At 35.0% G+C, this 26,556-nt stretch overlaps 1 protein-coding gene across 1 annotated transcript in view; it reads right to left on the reverse strand.

The window, feature by feature from the left end:
- The window catches only part of RFX6 (regulatory factor X6), a 61,266-nt gene that overhangs the window by 9,954 nt on the left and 24,756 nt on the right, over positions 1-26,556 (reverse strand). The window contains exons 7-15 of the mRNA XM_059176357.1: positions 14,639-14,746; positions 10,665-10,742; positions 10,448-10,561; positions 8,907-8,956; positions 6,215-6,374; positions 4,981-5,125; positions 3,416-3,525; positions 2,328-2,445; positions 205-327 (exon numbers count right to left, since the gene is read on the reverse strand). Of these exons, the coding sequence (XP_059032340.1) occupies positions 205-327; positions 2,328-2,445; positions 3,416-3,525; positions 4,981-5,125; positions 6,215-6,374; positions 8,907-8,956; positions 10,448-10,561; positions 10,665-10,742; positions 14,639-14,746 (1,006 nt within the window). The remainder of the gene's footprint in view (positions 1-204; positions 328-2,327; positions 2,446-3,415; positions 3,526-4,980; positions 5,126-6,214; positions 6,375-8,906; positions 8,957-10,447; positions 10,562-10,664; positions 10,743-14,638; positions 14,747-26,556) is intronic.

Genomic DNA, 26,556 nt, shown 5'->3' on the forward strand with positions numbered 1-26,556 from the left:
ACTTCCAGTAAAATCCCTTGACTACTCTATGTGTAAATAGCGGAGAGAAAAAAAAAATAGTGTTTCAATAAGTGTTACCATCCTGTGTTAGTTGTGACATGCTTGGGAAAAGAAACCTCTGAGCTGTTTACACATGTACTTACAAACTCTTGAATTTAGGCTCAAAGAAAGAAACATGCAAAGCAAGATATCCTTTTAAATTACCTGAATTCTTCATATACTTGTCCAGTAAATTCTGTAACTCCTGCTCTTTGTCATTATTGAACTGGGTCTCCATGGCAAGGAGAATGTATTCATCCAGAAGCATTCGGATCAAATGGAAAGAACCTTGTTTGTGGATGGGAATGGGGAGAGGGCAATGTCAGATGAAAGGAGGGAGAGAAGGAGAGAGAGAGAGAGAGAGAGAGGTCGAGTTATCTTTGTGACCATCTCACAACACTTTACAAGGAGCAACTGAAATCAACAAATACTTGTTGGACTTTAAATGACCTGCTAAGACCAACATGCTTAACCTGAGTCTCTAATCTTTCTGTGTACTGCCTGCCCAGCTTACTGTGTGTACTGTCCTGCCAGCTCTTTGGCCACTAATTACATCAAAGGAAAATACGGATGAAAGTGAGACATGCTTTATGCTTTAAGAGGGCACACACTGGAGCGTGATAAGCTTTAGCCTGGGGAGAATGAGCTCTACTCTGCTCTATTTCTGTTTACTTTGTACTAAATAATTAGACAATGACCACTAGGGTCTGAAAAAAATGTATCAAGTAAGATGTCTTTCTAGCCTGAAACAAAGTTCTCCTTGGTTTGGACAAAAGCAAAAGAGTCATTTTCATTTGGAAGTTGTCCTGGAAAACCTTAAACTTCTTTGAAGTATTCCACAGGCTTCCCAGCAAAAGGCTGGTTTCATCATAACATCAGGCTTCAATATATATTTTCAGAAACCTTACATTTAAGCAAGAGATTTCAAATAAAAGGCTCAAGACATTTTGTTCATCCCTCAGTGCAAGTTCACTGATTTTATCTAATTCCACTGAGAATTAAACAAAAACAATCTAGTTAACTATAACCTATTTATAATATGAAGATTTCTCAAAAAGCAACTACTAAATGCAGAAGTGCTGTCCACGAGCTAGCATTATGGCTGCAAAATTCAGAGTCCCAGAAATTTTAGGAAAACGAAGGTTTTCAATTTTTGAAAAAGCTAACTTGACTCAATTTGTTTCATAAGTCAAGTTGATCAGGAAAGATCTTTCAGAGAAATATGAGAGCATGTCTTCTCAGCTGCTCTTTGATTCCTGGAGTGCACCTATGGGGTTCCTGGAAAAGATGAAAAATTTGCCATACTGCAATGAGTAGTGTCTTTGTAAAATGATGTACTAATGATTGTTTACTTGCTTGTTTAACAACAAAAAGGTACTGATGGAATGTAATAATAATAGCTGCTATTCATTAAGTGTTCAACAGGTACTAGACTCTGCTTTTTTCATGAATATCATCTCACTAAAATGCCCATACAGCCCAATAAAAGGAATATTCATCCTCCCTTTTTTTAAGGGCTTCAAGTTCTTATCTAAAATCTAGTTAGTTAGGATACAGTGTAATATTGGTTTTCAGAGTAGAATTCAGTGATTCATCACTTACATATAACACCTAATATTCAACACAACTAGTGCCCTCCATAGTACCCATCCCCCATACAGCCCATCCTCACCCACCTCACTCCCCCCAGCAACCCTCAGTTGCTTTATAGTTAAGAACACTCCATAGTTAAGAGTCTCTTATGGTTTGCTTGCCTCTCTCTCTTTGTTTTTCTTCTTTCCCCTATGTTCACCTGCTTTAGTTCTTAAATTCCACATATGAGTGAAATCATGATATTTTTCTTTCACTGACTGACATTTCACTTAGCATAATACACTCTAACTCCATCCACATTGTAGCAAATGGCAAAATTTCATTCTCTTTTATAGCTGAGCAATATTCCATTGTATACAGACCACGTCTTCTCTATCCATGCATCAGTCAATGGACATTCAGCCTCTTTCCATAGTTTGGCTCTTGTTGGTAATGCTGCTATAAATATTCATCCCCTTTACAATGAGCAGAGGCAGCTTGGGTTAAAACCAAGCCAGAGAGAAGCAGTATTTTGTTAGGATTTAACTGCCTGTGGTCTGACTCCACAAGCCAGGGTCGTTACTACCATTGTCTATTGGCTCGATAATCAGATCTGAGAAGTGACAGTGCCCCATGTTTAAAAACCAACAGGAACTGTGACTGGAGAGTGAACAATGTGTTCAGGGAGGAAGAGCCTTATAAAGTACATGAGATACCAAAACTGGATGCATTGTTCAAGGTGAGGTTATGCATTACTCGAGCACCAAAAAAGCTCCACTTAAGCAGGAAGTCTTGAGCCCTCTTCTTTAAAGATCTTCCATTTTGTTTGCTGGTCTACAAGTAAAGGAACAAAACGAAACTGTAAAATCTGCCATCTCGTTACTATATGCATCCTACATAAAATCAAGAGGTTGAGAAGCTGTCTGACAAATGGACAGATGGCATGACGTGCAATTTATTTTATCAGATATAGTGACCTGTCCAGGGATTTTAATGTCTGTCTGTCTTTGTTGTCATTTTTAAGGCTAATAGATCTTTATTCTGTATGGTTTTGTTACCTAACAGAACTGGACAACAAAATAAAATAATTCACAAATTATTTTTGTGAATAAAAAATATTTTGTCTCATTTTTCTTTGACAGAACTTCAAAAAAGAACAGAAGGTGAAGTGTCAAAGAAGGGTTATATATTTCTGTGAATGATTAACTCTAACTTCTCTGCTCCTGAATGATAATCTGTTTTCTTCCAGGAGAGAAAAAAAAAAAAAAGTCCCTACTCTACAACTAGTTTCCTTGATAGGGCATGGCTAACACCAACTAGTGATGGATCTATTTGCTCTTACTGCCTTGCTTCATGATGGATGACTTGCACATTCTCAGAAAGACTTGAAAAAACATAGAAAACACAAAATACTGTGCTCCCAGAATTTAAAAATAGAAACACTTAAAACCACACTTTCTGTCAGCATTTATGAAAATTTACTTTTACAAAAAGGGCCAAGTCTTCTCAATTTTTGTCTTTCACTATTGATGTTACTCCACTGTTAATTTTATGGACTGACAGGGAAGGCATAGTGCCTTGTAGTCCTTTGTCAAGAAATGGTAAATAGAACTGAATCTGCCTGACACTATCAAATCTGGCCTGTTTTTAATTTTGATATTTGAGCACATTATTTACAAGTCTTCAAATGCTATTCAAAGCATTTTTACACACAATCACCCCTCCCCCATCATGCAAGAAATTATAGCCAGTTTAGCATTTACTATTAAAAATTCTATTTGGTGAATCTGTCATTGAAATATACCTTAATAACTCTCTGCTCTACCACAGTATCCAACCATTCAATAAAAGCCTCCACAGTGGCATTCTTCTTAAGAAGATCTTTCAGTTCTTGGAACACTGTGATAGAGTCATCTACCATATTAAAAAAAAATAGCAACAACAACACAATATTATTCTATTTTGAACCCAAGAGAAAACCTGAAGCTAGAAATCATTAAGAATTCTATAGCATAAAAGGAAAAGACAGATGAAATTAAATATGTTATAAATAAAATTAAATAAATTAAATAAATAATTAAAAGAATTATTTCATATCCTGAGAGTAAGTAACAAAAACATCCTTAGTTATTTACTCTTTAAAATTTGAATAATAATTTTAGGTCTCTTGGTACAAATTGGAATAAAATCTTGTGTATTATATAAGTATGTTATATACTAAGGAAGAGTAAATTGTCATTTATAGCTGATTATTGATTCTGAATCCGAAGATTTCATTAAATGCAACAGATTCATTGAAAACTGATGAATGAGCTAAGCCAAACTAGTTGATCTCCTGCTTTCTGACCTATCCTTTACCTTTAGGGAAAATTAAATTTTTCACTGCAAAACTGAGCTGCTTACATGAAGAATCTTTTATCTTTTAAAAGTTAAAGGGGCCATTTAGGACTATCATTTATTAAAGAGTTTGAAGCTTACTGAATCTCCAAGGATAATATAATTTTTGCTAGGAAACAGAAAGCAAAGCTGAAGTTGGACCACCCCAGAGAGCAGCCAATCATTTGTGCAACAGCCTATCGGAGGCTGCACATGTCTTTTCAGAGAAAGAGAGCGGGGAAGGAGTGGTTTGCTATAGCTGGGAGACAGAGCCTAGTTGTCCAGTCACACATATTGCCTTTGTAAATTTTGTCGGATTGTCCAAAACTGGGCAGGGAATTTCTGCTTTGAAAAACAGTATTATGTTGAAATATCATTTTGATATGCATCATATATTATATGAGGCTAAGAGTGTAAAACACAGGGAAGTGTATATGCATGTAATGTAAAACTGAAAGAAAACCAGGATGCCTGGGTTGCTCAGTGGGCTAAGCGTCTGCCTTTGGCTCAAGTCATGATCCCAGAGTTCTGGGATCAAGTCCCGCATCAGTGTCCCTGCTCAGTGTGGAGTCTGCTTCTCCCTCTGCCTGCCGCTCTCCCTGCTTGTGCTTATTCTCTGTCTCTGAAAAATAAATAAATGAAATCTTAAAAAAATGTAAACAAACAAAAAAAACTGGAAGAAAACTCACAACACTCAAAAACATTTCCACTATTTCCAGGTTATTTTTAGGCAATGAGATTATGAGTGGCTTTTATTTTCCTCTGAATATTTTCTACATTTTCCAGGTTTTCCACAATCTGTACCTACAATTGTTTTCAAGTAGAGGACAATTTCTTCTAATTAAAAAAGTTTCTAAAAACCAAGTTTTCTCAAACAGTTCTTTTTTGGTCTAAGGGGACTCCCACTCCCACCTCCATCAAAGAGTTATCCAGCCCAATATGTCAATGGAAGCAAGGCTGAGAGACCCAGCTCTAAACAGAGGGAAAACTTACGTTCCGTGTAGATATCAGATTCAGTGTCTGTGCTGCCAGAAATGGTGAGAAGGGCCTGTGATCCAATACTATTCAAATCAACCTTTTCAATATCAGATACCATGGAATTCACGACATGCTGGTCAAAGAGAGCTGGTCTGGCAATCTGCGTGAAGAAAGTATAAAGACACTAAATCATATTATCGATGATTTATCTAAAGGAAAGTTTTGGCTACCGGAGAAATAGTTCCTTGAAAGAAGAGTATCATGAATGTTTTCTTATTTTAAAACTAAAAACAATAGCTGAGACTTGTGATCATTTCTGTTAAAGCTTTGAAAACTATTTTTGAAACTAGAAAATTATTTTTTTAGAAGATTTTATTTATTTGTTTGACAGAGATCACAAGTAGGCAGAGAGGCAGGCAGAGAGAGAGGAGGAAGCAGGCTCCCTGCTGAGCAGAAAGCCCAACGCAGGGCTCCATCCCAGGACCCTGAGATCATGACCTGAGCGAAGGCAGAGGCTTTAATGCACTGAGCCACCCAGGTGCCTCTAGAAAATGAATGTTTTAATCCATGGTCACATAATAAGGATTTCACAGGGTTACATTTCTTATCTGGAACTATCACAACCAGGTCTTTTAAAATTTAGGGGACTAGAAACTTTCACAAAGCAAACAATTATCTGGGGGGAGGGGAAATACATTTTAACAATATACAAACAGTAATTTAAGGATTACTTTCTTCTCCCTATTTAAAAGACCCAAATCAGTTGGTAGCTTAACATGTGTTGTTTGTGGATTTCACAGTATCAAATATCACATGGGTTCAGTCACCACAACCTTAATTTTTATTAGCTGGATTCATGTAGCAAATAACAGTTTTTCATTTTATACTGCATTCAGAAGTTTTGTGTCTTTTTTACTTTTTATTCTGAAATAATATTAAATTTATAAAAAAGCTGCAAAGATAGTGCAAAATATTTCCATATACTCCCTATTCAGCTTCTTCTAATACTATCCTCTTACCTAAGCATTGTTTATTGCCCAAATCAGGAAATTAACATCGCTACAACACTGGTAGTAATTCAAATTTCCACCCATTTTTCCACTAATGTCCTTTTTCTGTTCTAGTATACACTCTGGCATCTCATGTTGCATTTAACTGTTGCCTACTTGATCTCCAATCTCTGAAAATTTCTTACTCTGCTATCAGATAATTCATTTTTTTAAATTTGGTGACTCAAATACCAGCATACCTGAGCAAGATGTAAGAAAGATGTTTGTCGTTTCAGGGAGGATACAAATCTTCGCACAATAGGTATCTTCTTATCGGTTAGAGCTTCTGGCAAGTTTTCCAAGGATGAAACAACCCACTGTTCCCAATTTTTAGCAAAATTCCTTATATCTGCTAATAAGCTACACACACACACAGAGAGAGAGAGAGAGAGAGAGAGAGGAAAAAAAGCCTATGTATTAAATGCTAAATTGTTCAAAATGCATTACATAAATGTAGTTTAATGGAGGTATACTGTTATTCTATGATTTCAAGAATATGACTTTGAACTCGGATAGATTAAGCCTAGGTCTGCCATTATCTCCTTGGTCAAAATAGTCAGTCTCCTCAAGCTCTGATTTCATCTATTAAATAGGAATAAGATTAGTATTTTTGTCACAGGATTGTTAGGAGGATTTTTATAAAATAATTCATGGAAATTTCTCTGGTCTAACCTTGTATGCAGAGGGTAATCAATAAACAATACCTTATTAACATTAGCTCACGGTTCAGTCATTTTCTATAAAATATTTCTGGGGAAATATAAGTATGCATCTTGATTTCAACAGCTTCCTGAGAGACATAACAGAGGGATCATAGTGCCATTTCAGATATTTACTGTTAGTTTCTAGTAACCTATTCTGATAGTCCAAATATAACTGTGAGATACATAATTGAAAATCTACTACAGGACCCTATTTAGAAAATTGCAAATGTTAGTTGTGCATATACACAATATTTGTATATATACACAAAAATTTAAAAAAACAGTAACCATCTACACACTACATCCCAATAAAAGAGATCTAAATTTACATTTGGGATGGCACTTATACTGGTAAGCAGTAACATCATAGAGGAAAAAGAACAGAAGTGGAGTTCGAGAGCTCTCAATTAAAATCGTGGCTCTCCTTCTTACAAATTCATTGATTCTGAGCAAATAAATTAATTCCTTCTGCTGCCAGTTTCCTCATTTGTGAATATGGTATCATAATAGCTTCCAGGGAATAGTCTGACAAGTTGTGTTTTAAAAAAATCCAATTGTTCAATGATAAGGAATAGGTTAAATAAAGTATAGTATTTTTCAGGTGCTAGAAATCTATGCAACCATTTAAAAAGATAATGCTGATCTGTATTTTATATGAAAGATTTTCACATCATACCACACTAATATGTATACCATGGTTCCTTTTTTTCAAAATGTGTCTATTTTTCAGATACTCTTAGAAAAAAGTTTACGAAATAATAACCTAATACATTAAGAATGTGGAGAGATTATGAGAGCTTTTTAAATGTATTTGTGCATGTTTTTCATTTTCTACAAAGAACCAGTTGCCTACTTAATAGATAAATACATAAATAGTCATTTCAGGTGGTTGGAGGAGTTAAGTGAAATAGTTTATGCAGTCTCAAACCCATGACGTGTTTAATAAACGCCAGCTATTATTTATTAGATCAGTTGCATGGCCGGATGTCTGCCATTAAGTGCAGCCATTCTGCTGTGATATAGAAGTGTTTTTTTTTTTTTTTAAAGATTTTATTTATTTATTCGAGAGAGAGAGAGACTGAACATGAGCTGGGCAGAGTCAGAGCAGGGAGTCCAATGTGGGACTCGATCCCAGGACCCTGAGATCATGACCTGAACAGAAAGGCAGACGCTTAACTGACTGAGCCGCCCAGGTGCCCCTGTGACATAGAGGGGTTAGGAGTACTTAATTCAGAGCTCAGACTAGATGTTTCAAGGTTACACATCGATAATTTAAAAAAACGATTGATTAGAATGATACCAGCTACTATATAAATAAATAAAACAATCTAGAGAAAAAGTAAATAAAAAATTTTGTTTTATCAATCATCATGCATTTATTGAGAATCAACTATGTTCATCTGACATGTATTTGTGTTCCAAAATACTAAAACAAATTTCACTTTTTCATTACACATTGTTTACAGATCAAAATTTGGCTTTTTATTTTCAAGTTTTTATTATTCACACATCAGAAAGATTTTATGAAAAATCTTCAGGTGTCATTTCAATTTGAGATGTTTACATTGAAGTATAATTGACAACATTATATTATTTTCATGTGTACAACATAATGATTTGACATTTGTATACATGTGAACTGGTCACCACAATAGTCTAGTTATCATCTGTCATCAGGTGCCAGAGAGGATGGGGGTCTCCAGGGGTGGGGGCAAAATGGGTGAAAGGGATCAAAAGGCACATGAAGACACATCTTAATTAAAAGAAGGTAATAGTTCTGTTATGCTACCTTATGATTTTGCAATTAAGACCAAAGTTAATAATAAAGATAAAATAGTTCTTTAATTTTTATCATTGTGGTTATTTTCCATCAGTTATCCCCACTTACATTCCTTTAGCCAGTTTCCATTGAAAAACTTTCTCACTATTTCAAGGTCAATGACACCTAAATATTTATTTTTCACTTGGGTTTCACTCTATTAAAAGGATTTCAGGATAGTTCCATCAATTTTGTTCATTGAGGCTTCAATATAAGGATTGAGGCACATCTCCTAGCTACTACAAAGGGACATGAACAGGCAAGTAATCTTGATAAACAAATGAATTTCTACTTAATGTTTTCCTTTAATATGATGGATAGGGTTAAACCCTACACTAAGAAATTACCAGTTCTATTGACTGAACCTACCTTTCAGGCATTTCTTGCATTGTTGCAGGAATGAGAACATCTGTAAGAACCTTAATCACAGCAAAAAAGAGTTAACATAAATCCTTACTTAGTATTTTCATAAAAAGACACTTATTTGTCAATTACTTTGTATTCCTAGCTTTCTAGAAAATGATATATTAACTCATTTCTGGAAGTTATATTTTTATCTCTGAAATGAATGTGTGTGTGTGTGTGTGTGAGAGAGAGAGAGAGAGAGAGAAAGGCAGGGTGGGGATCTAGAAACATTACAATACTAGGTTAAGCAAGTAACACTGCTATACTGGGTCCAGAGAGTTAATTATCAGAACAGAAAGAATATTGAAAGGAAGGGCTAGACTAAGCCCTAAACATGGACAAGATGAATAGGACTTGAATGAGAAATCATAGAAAGAAGAAATTAGATAGAGATGACTGATCCCAGCTCAGGAAAAATTAGACTAAGGAAGTGGGGACCAAATAGGATATGGGCAAAGCAGATCCACAGAGCCCACTGATAAACTGAGTGGTCCGGCTTGACAAAGACGACCAAGAGGTCTAGAGGAAAACGTATTTTAAAATTTGGGTAGACGCTAATCTACAAAAGCCTGTGTGTCCTAGCAGCAAAATGCACATGTATTCCATGTGTATGAGAGAGTAATGTATATGCCCAGTAAGTTAGTTAACAATGAATTGACCTTGGTAATCATGTGCTGTTTTATAGACTGAAAGCTGACCCCTCCTTACAGATGGAATGAAGGTGCTGCAGAAACTCGTTCTACTGTGCCTCCCTAGGTACCCCATGAGGAGTGCATTTAAAGGTCCTTAAACTTAGGACTTTAGTGTTGGATGAAAAAAAAAAAAAAAGACCATTTGGAAAGGAAAATAAAAAAGAATATGCTTTAAGGATATTTCTTGGAGGTACTGAATGACAGTCCAAACAACTTTACCCAGGTTGAAATGCAGTTTTCTCCCTCAGCTTGGACCTTAGTGTTGCTCTAACTAAGGGACACACTACCAAGAAATTAGTGTCTCCATCTTCCCAGATAAATGTTTGGCTAGAAGGCCAACCAGCTCATCAAGGTTCATGATGTCTTCGTGACCCTTCTGCAGACTTATTTGGTCTGAGAACAGAAATCAAGGCTAATTCATTAAAGCTAGAGATTTCCAGTATTTTTAGGATGTTAATCCCACAAGGGTGCTTCAATCTGCTTTTCCCCCAGAACACCAATAGTGAAAAAGCCATTATGCTATTTATTCATTCTGAGAACACCTTAAACAGTTACTAAAAATTAACTAAATTTTCATGTATTATTAGCAACTATAGGACAGTTAGAATCATTCTTAAATGTAAACAGAAATTTTGTTTTCATATAAATGTACATTAAAATAGATACTTATTAAATATTGCTTTCTCATCAGAAAAAAAATATTGTTTCTCCATCCAGAAATAACAAATTTATTATAAGTAAAATGGGAAAATGCAGACACAATGCTCATTAAAACATACACTGTTTGTGTTTAAGACACCCCAAAGAGCTTACCTTATAAAGAATTGAGTCACAAACACAGAAAATGTCAATGATAACAGGGTTTTCAAGCAGGGGAAGAAGATGATCAGGCATTCCTTGCCAAAAGTGTAATAAGAAATGCTGGATCTAGTTATAAAGCAAAAAGTATATACATTAAAATTCTTTCTTAATGTGAACTCATAAAGAACAGGACAATAATGATCAGCGAAGCATTCTTTGTCACCCTTACCTCTTCAAAGTTTCCATTAATTGCATTGTCCAGGATGCACTGGCAGTGAGTTTTATACATCATTATGAGGGTATCAACCTATTTCAAGGAAGACAATGCTTAACCAAAGAGTCCTTTCAACCCCACCTTCATTTGTTTATGCATTCATTGGTTCATTCATTTATTCAACATGCATTTTTTAAACTCCTGTTATGTACCAGGCATTGTGCTCAATGTCGAGGAATCAAAACCAAAGGCACAGTTCTTATTTCCAGGAGCCTACAGCCTTGTGAAGGGAGAAAGGCAAGCAAACCAACACTTACAGCATAGCGTCACGTGAACAATGAAAAAAGGTGATTGTTCAGGGAGCTGTGAGCCAAAGCAGCCTTGTGTTTTTCTACCTAGTAAGAAGATTATCTTGGGTTGCAGGAATAAACATAAAATGGTGAAATATATCACCTCTTCATACAGTTGTAATAAGTGGGTTCTTGGGCAGTGTTGCCTAGTGGTTTCCAGTGTGGGTGGTGGGGTCAGCTAAAATCAAGTGCTCAGTTCTCCTGCCCTACTGTGCACAGGATGCTTGGTCTCCGAACCCTAAGCTTTTTGTCTTTAAGTAGGACGAATGATATATTACCCAGATTCAAAAAGATATGGTGCACGTAGAGCAGTGTCTGGTACACAGGAAGATCTTACTAAATATTATCTGAAATTAGTAAGAGCAAATGACTCGAAAATATACCCGAGAAAGATCTGAATGGTGAGTGTCTATTAGGAAGAGTCTCTGTTTCCATGTTACCACAGACATTTGGATAGCATAGCTAAAAGTTGTAAATATATTCTAAAATCCACAATGGTTTATTACTAAATAATACTTCAACAAACAAAGCTAAGCTTAGAAGTGTGCCCACGGACTGCCTAGGTTTGAATACCAGCTCTGATCTCTCACTCACAAGCTATAGGATGTCAAGCGAGCCACGTAACATTTGCGTGTTCTAAATTCGTCACCTGGAAAACGGAGATGATGATAACAGTAAATTTCTAATAGGGCTGTTATGAGGACTAAACAAATTAACGCAAACAAGGTGGCTGGAATAATCCATAACACATGTTGAGAGATTGACTGCTGGAGCTATTTTTATCCCAACATGGTGACGGTGATGGTGATGGCAGTGTCTTACTCTAACCTGCTCTCCAGCCTTTATCCCTACAGCCTAGTGAGAGCACACACCCCTGTGGTGTAGCTCAAGGCTCTATCACAGTGATGTGCAAACTTGTTAATCTCCCTGCAAGATTAACTGTATGCTGACTACAGGACGCCTCTAGCAGAATATGTCACCATTGATGGAACTGAGACAAGCTCTGTACTTTAGGCAATATTACATTTTTAAAATTTATTTTTTATTTATTTCCAGCATAACAGTATTCATTATTTTTGAACCACACCCAGTGCTCCATGCAATCCGTGCCCTCTTTAATACCCACCACCTGGTACCCCGATCTCCTACCCCCCGCCCCTTCAAAACCCTCAGATTGTTTTTCAGAGTCCATAGTCTCTCATGGTTCACCTCCCCTTCCAATTTCCCCCAACTCCCTTCTCCTCTCCATCTCCCCATGTCCTCCATGCTATTTGTTATGCTCCACAAATAAGTGAAACCATATGATAACTGACTCTCTCTGCTTGACTTATTTCACTCAGCATAATCTCTTCCAGTCCCGTCCATGTTGCTACAAAAGTTGGGTATTCGTCCTTTCTGATGGAGGCATAATACATTTTTATATAGGTTGCCAAGACTCATGTTTAAAAGTAAGGATAAAGACAGTATGAAAGATAGAGGCTTGTCTCAAGAGAAGTTAGTGAGTATGTGGTTGGGGGGTGGGTGGCAACTGCCTCGAGTGAAACCATAAAGAGGCAGAAAGTGGCCCCTCAGCTTCAGCCAACCCCCCACCTCACTGGGATCAACTTCTCCCTGGAAAGTCCCATCCTTTCTGCTTCAAGAAAGCAGGGGCATAAAGTGCTTCACTTCAGCCCACCCCTCTTGCTAGAAACTGACAAGTTATCTGGGGAACTTGGCTACTGGCTAAGAGGGTAAAAAGCAGGGTCCAGCTGTCTTCAAGGGACAAAGAGAAGTGTTAGTCCCTGGTGCTCATGATAAGGACCACTGGGAATGTCCTTAGAAACCAGGGGTTATTTAAGCATCCTGATACTTGAGTGAGAAATGATTTACCAGTTTTTTAAGTTGACAGGAAGGAATTCCTTGGAGACTAGCAGAGAAACTGAAAGAAACTACAGGAAGATGTCCTCACTTCTCTTTTTTCTTTGCTCCTCTCCCCATCCCATCTGTCTCACCAGGAATATTTACACAGCAAACATCTTCATGATATGTTTGCATGTAAGCAATTCTCTCCACATGGGGGATCCAACAATACCCTCCCCAAAGAACCATGTTGCCTGGAACGTCACTGATTTCCACAGGTTTCCCCACAGACTGCCATATGTTAGCATTTACTGAAGTCATAATATCACATAACATCTATAATGTTAAAAAAATGATGTGATAACCTTGAGAAACATGATGGGAGAGAATGATACAAAGTGGACACACTTCAGGAGACTTGCTTGGAATCAGCATGTGAGAATTATCTTCAATATTTTGCCTGTTCTTAACAGGAAGAGTAGGTCATCAGAATGAACCCCGTAAGTTACTGTGCATCTCGACTTACCTGTCAATAGATCTTTTTGTCAATATGTTATTATATTGCCAGTTTCCACAGAAATCCCACTACTAATGTAATCCAGTTGGACATTAGTTATTCATACTCCTCTTGAGGTGCTCTTTGTACCTCAAGAATATGAACTGACTTAACATATATATATATATATTGTGTTTTCCTTAAGGGGCACCTGAGTGGCACAGTCGGTTAAATGTCTGACTCTTAGATTCTTCTCAGGTCATGATCTCAAGATTGTAAGATCAGTCCCAGGACTGGCCCCACCCCTGGATCCCCACTCAGTGCAGAATCTGCTTAAGATTTTTTCTCCCTCTCCCTCTGTCCCTCCCGCCCTGCTTGTGCACGTTCTCTCTATATAAAATAAGTAAATAAATGTTTTTTAAAAAAGGTATTTTTCTTAAGTACTAATGACAAATTAACTTGGGTTGAAAGAAGAATGCAGAAATCATTTGCCCTGGTTTAATACTAATAGCAGGAACTGTTAGTCATTCAGTAGATACTTAGAAATGACTTTAGAAGTCCAGAAATATGGACATTGGGGAGGGTATGTGATTTGGTGAGTGCTATGAAGTGTGTAAACCTGGTGATTCACAGACCTGTACCCCTGGGGATAAAAATATATGTTTATAAAAAATAAAAAATTAAAAAAAAAAAAAGAAGTCCAGAAATAGAGGAGGATTTATCCTTAGACTTTACTCTATAAGCACTGAAAAGTCACAGTGAGGACTATTTATGAACTGAATCCCATGAAACTGTTTCTTCCTTAACTTTCAAAAAAAATGGAAATATATAAGGGAGCACAGAATTTTCTAATGGAAAGGAAGCTTTGCCCACTTCTAGTATAGTGCTTGCATTCATCCAGGTATCTACCCCTCAATGCTTGGAATAAATTCCGTCCCAGGGAAGTGTCTGATGACTGTTTACTGAAATGATATGAGGCTAATTAAAACATAAAGCTTATAATTAAAGAAATTGTATGTGATATTTTCTTCCTTGATACTGAGTTTTAAATAAAAAATACTCTGTAGTCTTTTGAGGTTTATTTTACCAACTTCTGATTACATACTATCATGGAGATGGTAAATAATTAATTGGAAAGTGTTTAATCAATGTTAGTAAACATTTGTCCCTCCTATAAATCAGTCAATTATGTTTGATTATGCAGATTTCTGACTGCTTCCTGCAAGTGCCATGAGATTCCCAGCAAATTGAGATATGGAACCAACATATCAGAAAATCAATAGAGAAGTATCTTTAATTGATACCTTGTCTTTAGAAATGCATCCTTGGTACACAAGATGTTGAGCACTAGGGAATTCTGGAAGAAGTGTTCCAGTTTTTGAACTTAGTGAATATTTGCGAGTGAAGCCACCCTATAATAGGAAAAATGGAAAGAAATAGATCATTATCAACTATTTGGATCCAAAATACAATTCTAATAAAATAGAAACCCATACAATTTCATTCTTCTTCATCCTGCAAACCACGACGACAGTTAAGGAGATTTTGATAAACTGTTTAGATCATTCAGTTGAATAAACAAGACATGTCGGCAGAGTTATTGCTTCTAAACCATAAGCAATTTCATAGTCGGGATATTTTTCTTACTTTGGGCTTTACTTTTGAGTATTGTCAGTTTGCACAACTTTTAGAAATTTAATTTTAATTCACACTTGTTAATGGCACAAGTTTTGAAAGATCCACTTTTAGAACTATTGCAATTATGTTAACTATAAGGGATCAAGAACTGCCAAATCCATTATGGATTACCAAATCATTTGTGGACTAAGTAAACAAGACGATAAGAAGTTAATTTATGTAGTCTCAGAAATAATTAGTGGTAGAATTGTGAGTGGACTCTAAGTCTTCTGATTCCCAAATTAGTACCCTGAACTTTCTCACCTCAACCTTCCCCTACCCATATTTAGATAAGTGTTCTCCTTCCAAATCCCTTGAGGGGAAAGTACACCTCTGGTAGTTTTCAGAAAATTAGAAAAAGTGGCAAACAACAAATAATATACAATGCTGCAGGATTGACATAGTTACAAAAAATCCACACAGAAAGGGAGAATGCATATTTGTGACAGAACCAGAGCCTCAGTAAATCAGTCTCCCCAGGTCATAATTGATTGTTCTTGCCCCTCAAATAACGATTTAACAAACAGGTTTGTAATAAAAAAAAAAAAATTGGGGCAAAGAATGAAATTGTGATTATGGTAAAGGAAGCAAGGTATTCCTGGTAAGGACAAAATTTCATTCTTTCTCATAGCTTTCCTATATTTTCTTCTAGAGTTTTTGTGTTTCTTCATTTGTCTTTGCCATATTGAAGAATTAATACTTACATAAGTTGGGTTCTTACCCTGTCTTATCATTCACAAACTTTGTAGACTTACAGACTTATGTGCTAAATCAAGAAGTTAGGACGACTTTTCTTTAATGCAGATATTTTAGATATTTTGATTTCTTATTGATTGATTTGATATAAACTTTCCAAAAATTTTATATTAAAAGTGCAGTACGTTCAGGTTAGGTTTTAGTTTTCATCCTTGCACCCTCTATTTTCAAGTATGGATAGAGAAGAATTATTCTGATTAAATAGTTTTTAGGAAATTAATAAAGGGGACCACCTGGGTGACTCAGTTGTTAAGCATGTGTCTTTGGCTCAGGTCATAATCCCAGGGTCCTGGGATCCATCCCCACATTGGGCTCCCTGCTCAGTGGAGAGCCTGCTTCTGCTTCTCCCTCTCCCTCTTCCCTGGTTTGTGTTACCTCTTTCATTGTCTCTCTCTCTGTCAAATAAATAAATAACTCTTTAAAAAATTTTTAAGTAAAAAATAAATTTAATAAAGAACTACATGATTATACATGTAGTTATACATGATTAACTATCATGAACTGATATGTTAGCACAGTTAATCCCAATCTACTCTATTTAATCAGTCTTAATAATTCAAGATAGGCACTCAAATTCTAATTATAGGAAAGTTAACACTTTTTTCTTATATCTTTTCTCATGGGTGGAAAATCATGTTTATTTGTCCCAAGAAGTAATTTAGTGAAATTAGAAGAGAGAGAGAAACAGAAACTGAAAAAAAAAATGTCAATACATAGTGTTGTGTAAAATCTAAGTTAGGAATTAGAGAATAGTCTCATTTCCATTAGCAAATATAATTAATAATCAAAAAATTTTCCCCAAAGAGGGGGAAAAACAGGTTCAGAAGATATTTAATAGGAGAGTTTTATCAAGCATTCAGGAATCAGATATTTTCAAACTTAGATTTTTTTAGACAGTGGACAAGAAGAATCTTGTTCCAGTTCATTTGAAAACTTCTTTGCCAAAGACAGACAAGGACAGAAAAAGAAAGAAAAAGGACAGGCCAGTCTTGGTTATTATCATACTTGAAAGAGTACTGAACAAAATATTAGCTAACCAAATCCAAAAGTCTATAAGAATGATTATAACCAAGCTAGGCTTAAATTCACCATATTGACAGAAGAAAAGAAAGGGGAGGGGAAAATACCATTTATAATCATCTCAATTGATACAGAAAAAGCATTTGTTAAAAATCCAGCTACCATTCACTTCTCTCTCTCTCTCTCTCTGCCTATGCTAGAAAAATAAGAAATTTTCCTTAATCATTCAATAATCAAAATATCAAAAAAATCAAAATAATTATCAAAAATCCATAGCAAATATCATACTTAACAGTAAAATACTATAAATGTTCTTTTAAAAATCACAAATAAGATAAAGTTGCCTACTCTAGCATCTTTTGTTCAACACTGTACTAAAGTTAATGACCAGAGCAGTAAGGCCAAAAAAAGTAATGAAAGAGTACATATTGAAAGGGAAGAAACAAAACTAACATTATTTACAACTGATGTGGTTGATTATATTAAAAACTAAAACAAACTGCACAAAAATTGTCACAATTAACAACAGATTTTTTAGCAACACTGCTGGATACAAGATAAATAAAAAAGTCAGCTGAATTTCTAAAACCAAGGAACAAACATTAAGAACCTGCAATAAAAACAACACTGTATAAAATAACAACAAATATTAGAAGATGCCTAGGAATAAGTCTAACAAAAGAAGTGCAAAGTGTCTTTAAGAAAATGATCAAACTGGGGCACCTGGGTGGCTCAGTCAGGTGAGTGTCTAACTCTTGATTTCATCTTGGGTCATGATCTCAAGGTTTTGAGATTGAGCTCCAGATTGGGCTCCATGCTGGGCAGAGAGTCTGCTTGAGATTCTTTCTCTCCCTCTTCCTCTGTCCCTCCCCCAACACACCCTCATTCCATCCCCAAGAAGAGAAGAAAAGAAGCTTTATCAAAGGATATTAAATTATAAATAAGAAGGTTCAGTGTTGTGGAAATATCACAGATTGATCTACTTCTTCAATGCAATTCCAATCAAATCCCATCAGGGTTTTCTATGAAAATTAATAAGCTGATTCTAAAATGTGTGTAGAAATGTAGAAATGCAAAAAACCAAGAATAGATACAACACTCATGTAAAGATGAATCAGCAAAAGGAAAACAGAAAAATTCACAAATTTGTGGAAATTAAATATACTCTTTTTTTTATTTTAAAGATTTTTATTTATTTATTTGACAGAAAGAGAGATCACAAGTAGGCAGAGAGGCAGGCAGAGAGAGAGGAAGGGAAGCAGGCTCCTTGCTGAGCAGAGAGCCCAATGTGGGACTTGATCCCAGGACCCTGGGATCATGACCCGAGCCAAAGGCAGAGGCTTTAACCCACTGAGCCACCCAGACACCCAAAATTAAATATACTCTTAAACAACCAACAGATCAAAGGAGAAATCACAAGGGAAAATAGAAAATACTTAGAGATGAATGAAAGTAGAAATATGACACATCAAAACTAGAGGATGCAGTAAAACTGGTGCTAGACGGGAAATTTTTAGCTATAAATGCTTACATTAAAAAACAAGAAAGAAGAAGAAAAACAAGAAAGAGGGGCGCCTGGATGGCTCAGTAGGCTAAGCCTCTGTCTTTGGTGCAGGTCATGGTCTCAGGGTCCTGAGATCGAACCCCACGTCAGGCTTTCTGCTCAGCGGGGAGCCTGCTTCCCCCCTCTCCCTGCCTCCCTGCCTGCCTCTGCCTACTTGTGATCTCTGTCTGTCAAATAAATGAATAAAATCTTGAAAAAAAAAAAAAAAACAAGAAAAATCTCAAGTCAATAATCTAAATGAACAACTTAAGGAATTAGGAAAAGAACAACCTAAACTGAAAGTGAGCAGAAGAAAGGAAATAATAAAGATCAGAACAGAGATAAATAAAATAGAGAATATACAAACAATAAAGAAAAGTCAATGAAACTTAAGGTTAGTTCCTTAAGGTCAAAATTGACAAACTCATGGGTAGAGTGACTTCAAAAAAGAATAGAGAAGACTCAAATAACTAAAATAAAAAATAAAAAACTGGGGCGCCTGGGTGACTCAGTGGGTTAAGCCTCTGTCTTCAGCTCAGGTCATGATCCCAGGGTCCTGGGATCAAGCCCCGCATTGGGCTCTCTGCTCAGCAGGGAGAGTGCTTCTCCCTCTCTCTGCTTGTCTCTCTGCCTATTTGTGATTTATCTCTCTCTCTCTTTCAAATAAATAAATAAAATCTTAAAAAAAAATAAAAATAAATAAAAAACTGATTCCACTAAGCAAGAACTGTAAGACTGTACATGAAAACTGTACATCAACAAGTTGGATAACCTAGATGAAATGGATTAATTCCTAGAAGCACAAATTCTACCAAGGTGGAGCAACAAAGAAAGAGAATATCTGGATCAGTCTATAACAAGTAAAGAGATTGAATCAGTCATCAAAAATCTGACAAAGAAAGGTTCTGATCCTAATGACTTAACTAGTAAATTATACCAAACATGTAAGAAGAAATAGCATCAGTCTTTCTTGAAGTTTTCCCAAGAACTGAGGAAGAGGGAACACTTTCTAACTCATTCTATGAGGCCAAAATTATCTTGATACCAAAGTCAAAGACACCATAAGAAAACAAAACCAAACAATGCAATAAATCTCATACATATTCATGCATTAATCCTCAACAAAATACTAAGTGAACTCAGCAAAATATTTAAAAAATTATACACTATGACCAAGTGAGATTTATTCATTGAATGCAAGGATGGTTTGACACATAAAAATCAATGTGTCATATACCACCTTCACAGATTAAAGGGGAAACAACACAGGATTATTTCAAATGATGAATTTGACAAGGTTTGACACAATTCTGTAATAATAATTATCAAAACACTTGGAATACAAATAAAGTCCCTCAAGGTAAAAAAAAAAAAGCCATATGAAAAACCTACAACAACATCATATTCAATGGTGAAAGACTGAAAATATTTCCTTTAAGATCAGAAACAACACAGGAATGCTCATTTTCAACACTTCTACTCAACATAGGCCTGGAAGTCCTAGCCAGAACAGTTAGGTAAGAAAAAGAAATAAAATGCATCCATATTAGAAAGAAGTAAGTAAAATTATTTGTTTGTAGATGAAATGACCTTATATTAGGAAATCATAAGGATTCCACCAAAAAACCCTATTAGAAATAATAAGTGAATTTAGCAAAGTAACAGGATACAGTCAACATGAAAAAATCTGAAAAGAACTAAGAAAACAATTTTATTTATAATAGCATCAAAAAGAATGAAATGCATGGTAATTCACATAACAAAGAAGGTGAAAGACTTGTTAATGGAAATTAAAAAACAATGCTCAAAGAAATTAAAACATAAGTGGAAAGACATCTTATGTTCATAAATTGGAAAATTTATTGTTAAGATGTCAATAGTACCCAAAGCAACCCAAGGATTCAATGTAAAATCCCAATGACGGTTTTTTGTCAAAATAGAAAAACAGATCCTAAAATTCACATGGAATCCAGGAGATCCCAAATTGTAAAAATAATCCCTCCCAAAAAAGAACTAAGTTGGATAATTAACACTTTCTGATTTCAAAATTTACTACAAAGCTATAATAATCAAAAGAAACTAGAGGTGACATAAAACCTGACATACAGATCAGTGAAACAAAATAGAACACCCAGAAATAAACCCTCACAATATATCCAGCTAGGCTATCATTGAAAATAGAAGGAGAGATTAAAAGCTTCCAGAACTAGAGCGTATCATGCCAAATGATTTTTGACAAGGGTGCCAACAATATTCAATAAGGAAAGGACAGCCTTTTCAACAAATGGTGCTAGAAAAACTGGATATTTGCATGTAAAAGAATGGAGATAGGCCTTTACTTAATACCATGTAAAAAATTAACTCAAAATGAATCAAATACCTAAAATATCAGACCTAAGCTATACAACTCTTAGAAGAAAAGACAGGGCAGGGTGCATGGGTGACTCAGTTGCTTAAGCATCTGCCTTATGCTCAGGTTGTAATCTCAGGGTCCTGGAATTGAGTCCCACATTGGGCTCCTTGCTTGGCAGGGAGTCAGTTTCTCCCTCTTCCTCTGTCCCTTCCTTTGCTTGTACTCTCTCTCTAATAAATAAATAAAATATTTTTAAAAAGAAGGAAAGACAGGACAAAATCTTCATAACCTTAGATTTGGCAATGATTTCTTAGATATGACAACAAAAACAAAAACAGACAAATTGGACTTCATAAAAATGAAAAACTTCTGGGCATCAAAGAACACTGCAAATGGAATAAAAAAATAATCAATGCAATAGAAGAAGGTATTCTCCAATCATATATCTGATATGGGATTAATATGCAGGACATATAAATAACTTGTAAAACTTAACAATAAAACAAACAACCCACTTCAAAAATGGACAAAAGACCTGAACTGACATTTCTTTAAAGAAGATATGTATTAATCAACAAGCTCATTTCATAATGATATTTAACATTATTAATCATTAGAGAAACTTAAATCAAAGCCACAAGGATATACCACTTCACCTTCATTAGGATGACCAGTGTTAACAAAACAAAACAAAACAGAAAACAACAAATATTGATGAGGACATGTATGATTATGTACTGTTGATAGGAGTATAAAATGGTATAGTTGTGTAAAACAGTATGGTGATTCCTCAGAAAATTAAATAAGAAATTACTATATAATGTAGTCATTCTTCTTTTGGGTATATATCCAAAGTATTTAAAAGCAGGGTTTCAAAGAGACATTTGCACACCTATGTTCATAGCAGCATTATTCAATCCAAGCGTCCACTGACAGGTGAATAAATAAGCAAAATGTTGTATATAAATGCAATGGAATATTACTCAGCCTTTAAAAAGAAGGAGATTCTGACATATGCTATATCATGAATGAACCTTGAGGACATGATGCTAAGTTAAATAAGTCAGTCACAAAAAGACAAAATATATGATTCCACATATATGAGCTACTTAGAGTAATTACAATCATAGAGACAGAATGTAGAATGGCAGATTTCAGGGGCTGGGGGGAGGGGAAGGAGGGGTTATTGTTTAATGAGTTTAGAGTTTCAGTTTATCAAGACTAAAAGAATTCTGGAGATAGAGGTGGTGATCAATGCACAACAATATGAATGTATTAATACCACTGAACTGTGTACTTAAAAATGATTAAGAAAGTCAATTTTTCTATGTGTAGTTTACCACCACCACCACAACAACAAAAAAAAAAACAAAAAATTGCAGATGAAATAAGAAGTTAAGTGCTAAGAGCAACTTTCTACTTTTCAAAGAATATATAGGAAAATATTTTAGGATCTACAAATTTTTAAGAACAAGATACAAAAAAAACACGAACCATAAAATTAAAAAATATCTTCTGGAAAGACACTAGAGGATGTTGAGCCATGCCACCAACAGGGTGAAGTTATTTACAACACATAACCTACAGGATATTAATAACTAGAATATAAAAAAACTCCTAAGAATCAAATTTTTAAAATAGAAAAATTATGTGATCTGAGCAAATATTTCATAGAAGGAAACTGGCCAATAAAAATCCCCAAAAATGTAAGCTTATATTTTTTATATAGTTACTAAAAATAATTTTCAAATGAAAATCACAGGTACCATTTTACACCCATCAGACTAGAAAGAACTAAAATATCATTCAAGGCCAAGTATCAGTGAGAATGTGAAACAAAAGGAATGCTCACACACAGTTGGACAGACATAAATTAATATAGCCATTTGGAAAACAACTTAATTGTAAACAGTAAATAACATTAAGCATATCCTAGAACCTAGAATTCCATTTCTGTACCTGTTCATAGAATGTTCATAGCAATATTGTTTTTCAGCCAAAAAAAAAAAAAATCCACCAACAATGGAATAAATAAATGCATTGTGATATTTTCCTATAGTGGAATATTATACAGCAGTACAAATAAAGGTATTAAAACTATATGTAGGGACATCTGGGTGGCTCAGTGGGTTAAAGCCTCTGCCTTCAGCTCAGGTCATGATGCCAGGGTCCTGGGATCGAGCCCCGCATTGGGCTCTCTGGCTCAGCAGGGAGCCTGCTTACCCCCCCTCTGTCTCTGCCTGCCTCTCTGCCTACTTGTGATCTCTGTCAAATAAATAAAATCTTAAAAAAAAATGATATGTACATCAACATCAATGAATCACAAAATTTAATGCTGAATGAAACCAGAAAGTCACCGAAAAATGATTCTATTCTATGTGGGACAAATAAATACACACAGTAATAAAATGAGCAATGATAAATAATACATAGAACTATCCACCATTTTAAAGTGTACAGTTCAGTGTATTAAGTACATTCATATTGCTGTATAACCATAACCACATTGTTTAGATATATATTCATAACTGATCAAATTTGAGGAAAAATAACGGAGTGATTAGCACCAAATTGTGGAGAACAGTAACTTTTTGTAGGTAGGGAAGGGAAAGTGATTAGAGTAGGAGCACACAGAGGACTTCTTTCTGTTAGTCTGTGGGGTGGGTCTTGAGTTTTTATCTTATGGTTATTTTTAAAATGTGTGTGTGTTTGTGTGTGTGTGTGTGTGTTTGTGTGTGTGATGAACAAAAAAATTCTCAATAAAAAAATGTTTGCATGCTAAGGAAACACATATTAAAGAATGAAGTATATTATATGTCTTCTATATAAATATCTATTTAAAACTCTCATCTAAATAAGTAGTTTTGTGTCCTAGCAGCTAGCAACATGTGGAACATCAACAGGAGGCAAAAGTGCCCAAGAAAATTTAAAAAAATTAAATATGTTGGGTTAGCAATGGTGTGCAAAGTTGGCATAAATCAAATAATAATATGCTGTCTAGAACAAAAAGAAAGGAACAATTGACAAGCAGGGAAAAAAGTAAAACATGATCATTTTAATCACACTAATATGTTTGCTATTTTAATTGCACTACAATTGGTGCCAGGTCATAGGCCGGGGTGTGTGTTGGGTGGGGGAGAGTTCCCCTCATCTGATGACTTCAGTACTCTTGGGTAAACTATTAAAAATCTTATGTCCCAAAGAAAACAAGAAGAAACCTACAGAAAAGAAACAATATGATTAGAAGGCAAGAGGGTCTGATTTATGAGGAAAGATTAAAGGCTTTAAGCAGCACAGTTTGGCTAAGTGATGACTAAAAGAGAGCATGATAACACTCCGCAAATATTTGCAAAGCATATACCAAGGAGGGAGGATTTGTTATTTATCTCGGTGCAAAGTTGTTAAACTGGCCATGAATGGTCGATGTTAAGGAGAAGGAAATTCAGGCTATCAGGGAAACTTCCTGGTTGAAAGGTACGAAGTCAAGAGGCTGACTCCCTAAGAAATAATGGCAACTTCACTACTGGAGCTTAGTTAAAACAAAATTTGGCTCATGCTAGAGATTCACAGGAAAAGAAAGGCTTTCTTCGATCAGGACAAAGTATTGAGACTAGGTTTTCTTAGTGTTATTCCCGAGGATTAAACGATTCTGAAACATTCTCTAAGACATTTCAGAAATTTGAACCACTACATTTATGAGTAAAAATTTAAAATAATCGAAATTCATATTACTATCTGATAATTACTCTTACCATCCTCTTCTTGTCTTTTTGTTTTACTTTTCTTGTTTTTCCATTTGCTCACTTTTATATCATGAACTATTTAAAACTTTTAAAAGGTACAGATAAAATGTAACAAATAGCCATGTATTAACCAACCTGATTGAGACATTACACATATGAAATACAAAAGCGTCCTCTGTAGCCTTCCCTAATCTTGTTCCCTTCCTTCCCCCACAAGAAATAATGTTCTTTATTTAGTTCACACTGCTCCCATTTAAACCTCTAAAACTTAATCCCATATGTAAATACGTTAAAGTAATATATGCTATTGCTTTAAAACTGGTACCATACAGTATGTATCCTATACTCAATGAGTTTTCTCGCTCAACTGTACGTTTCTGAGATGAATCTAATTTGATTCTTATAGATTTAATGCATTCACTTCCAAAGCACTGTAGTATCACCTTGTATAGATATATTAACATTTATTCTCTCACTGTATTATAATGGACATTGATTTTCCAGCATTTTGGGATCACCAACCACACTCCAATGTGCCTGCGTGTACACAGTGTGAAGCTTTCTCCAGGAATGCAGTCATAAGTTGTGTGCACCTTTGTCTTTACTAGTGACTGTCCCTCGTATGGTTCCTTGGAGTTCTTTTGCTCCATACTTGTAACAATGCTTATGTTCAGACTTTTTAACTGCTGTTATTCAAATAATAGTGGAATGATTATTCATCATAGTTCTAATTTGCATTTTCCTGATTAAAATTTCCCTGATTGAGCTGAGCCTTTTTCATATGTTTATGGAGAAGAATGGTATTCAATATATTTGTTAGCCATATGTTATGAAACCTGGTCAGTTAGAAGAGGTGCCATGAACACACCCTACTATTTCTAATTATTTTTTTCATCTTGTGTGAATTGCACGTTCATATGGAATGCTATATTTCTATTGGGTTGTCTCTTTATCATGGAGTTGAATATTTTAGATATTCTAAAGCAGCGTTATCTGACAGAACTTTCTGTGATGATGAAATTGATCTATGTCTGCACTGTCCAATACCGTATGTGGTTATTATGGACTTGAAATGTAGCTAATATGTCAGAGAAACTGAATATTTTATATAATTAATGTTACATGGGGCTAGTAGCTACTATATTGCACAGCATAGTTATGAATATTAATCCTGTCACTCATCTATGACATATGGATATCCAATTTTATTTACATATATGAAGCCATATATGCATATATTTGCTTTTGTGTTCCTTTTTCTTCCTATTTAACATTTTCCATGTCATTAAAAGAGACTCTAAATAAGTGAAATAATATTCAGTCCCATAAAAGTCCTATAAATGATGTAAGCATTTCTTTATTAGTAGTAATTTAGGGGCACACAGTTTTTTACAGTAGCCAATCACAATTTTTGCATGACATTTTATAAGCATTTTCTCTTACTTCTTTATGTGAGATTCATGCAAAAGTGAAGCTGTGGGAGAAAGAGTATGAACACTTTAAAGACCTGATACAGGCCTTGCAACAGTTTTCCAGGATGTTTGTTCAGTGTTCACCAGAAGGACATGAAAGAGCTTATCTTACCAGACCATCTCCACCATCATAGTAATTCCTTAATATTTGACAATTATATAATTTAAAAAAATTTTTTTTGCTTATTGGCAGTACATCTTTTCATGCATTTATTGGCCTTTTCTTCTTTATGTGTATTTTCTATTCACGTCTTTTACTCTGTTGTGTTGTCCTCATATTTTTCTATAAATTGATAGGATTTCCTTATTAGTAGAAGTATTATCCCATTGTCATATTTGCTAAAAATATTTTCTCCAGTCTTTCTTTTGACTACAAATTTTATATATGATGCTTTTGATACAGAGTAGTTTTTAATTTCTCCCTTCTATATTTTTCCTTTGAAATTTCTTAAATTGTTTTCATCTTAGAAAATGGAATCATTCAGAAATGAGGTAGATATAAATGTTCCCTTCTAAATATATTTTATATTCAATAATTTATATGAAATTCATACAAGGAAGGAGATATATATTTTTTCCAAAATAGTTCATTTTTCTAACTTTATATGATGAAGGATTTTATTTATTTATTTGATACAACATCTTCTTCCAAAAAGGA

Source organism: Mustela lutreola, chromosome 6 (assembly GCF_030435805.1).
Source record: "Mustela lutreola isolate mMusLut2 chromosome 6, mMusLut2.pri, whole genome shotgun sequence".
Lineage (NCBI taxonomy): Eukaryota > Metazoa > Chordata > Mammalia > Carnivora > Mustelidae > Mustela > Mustela lutreola.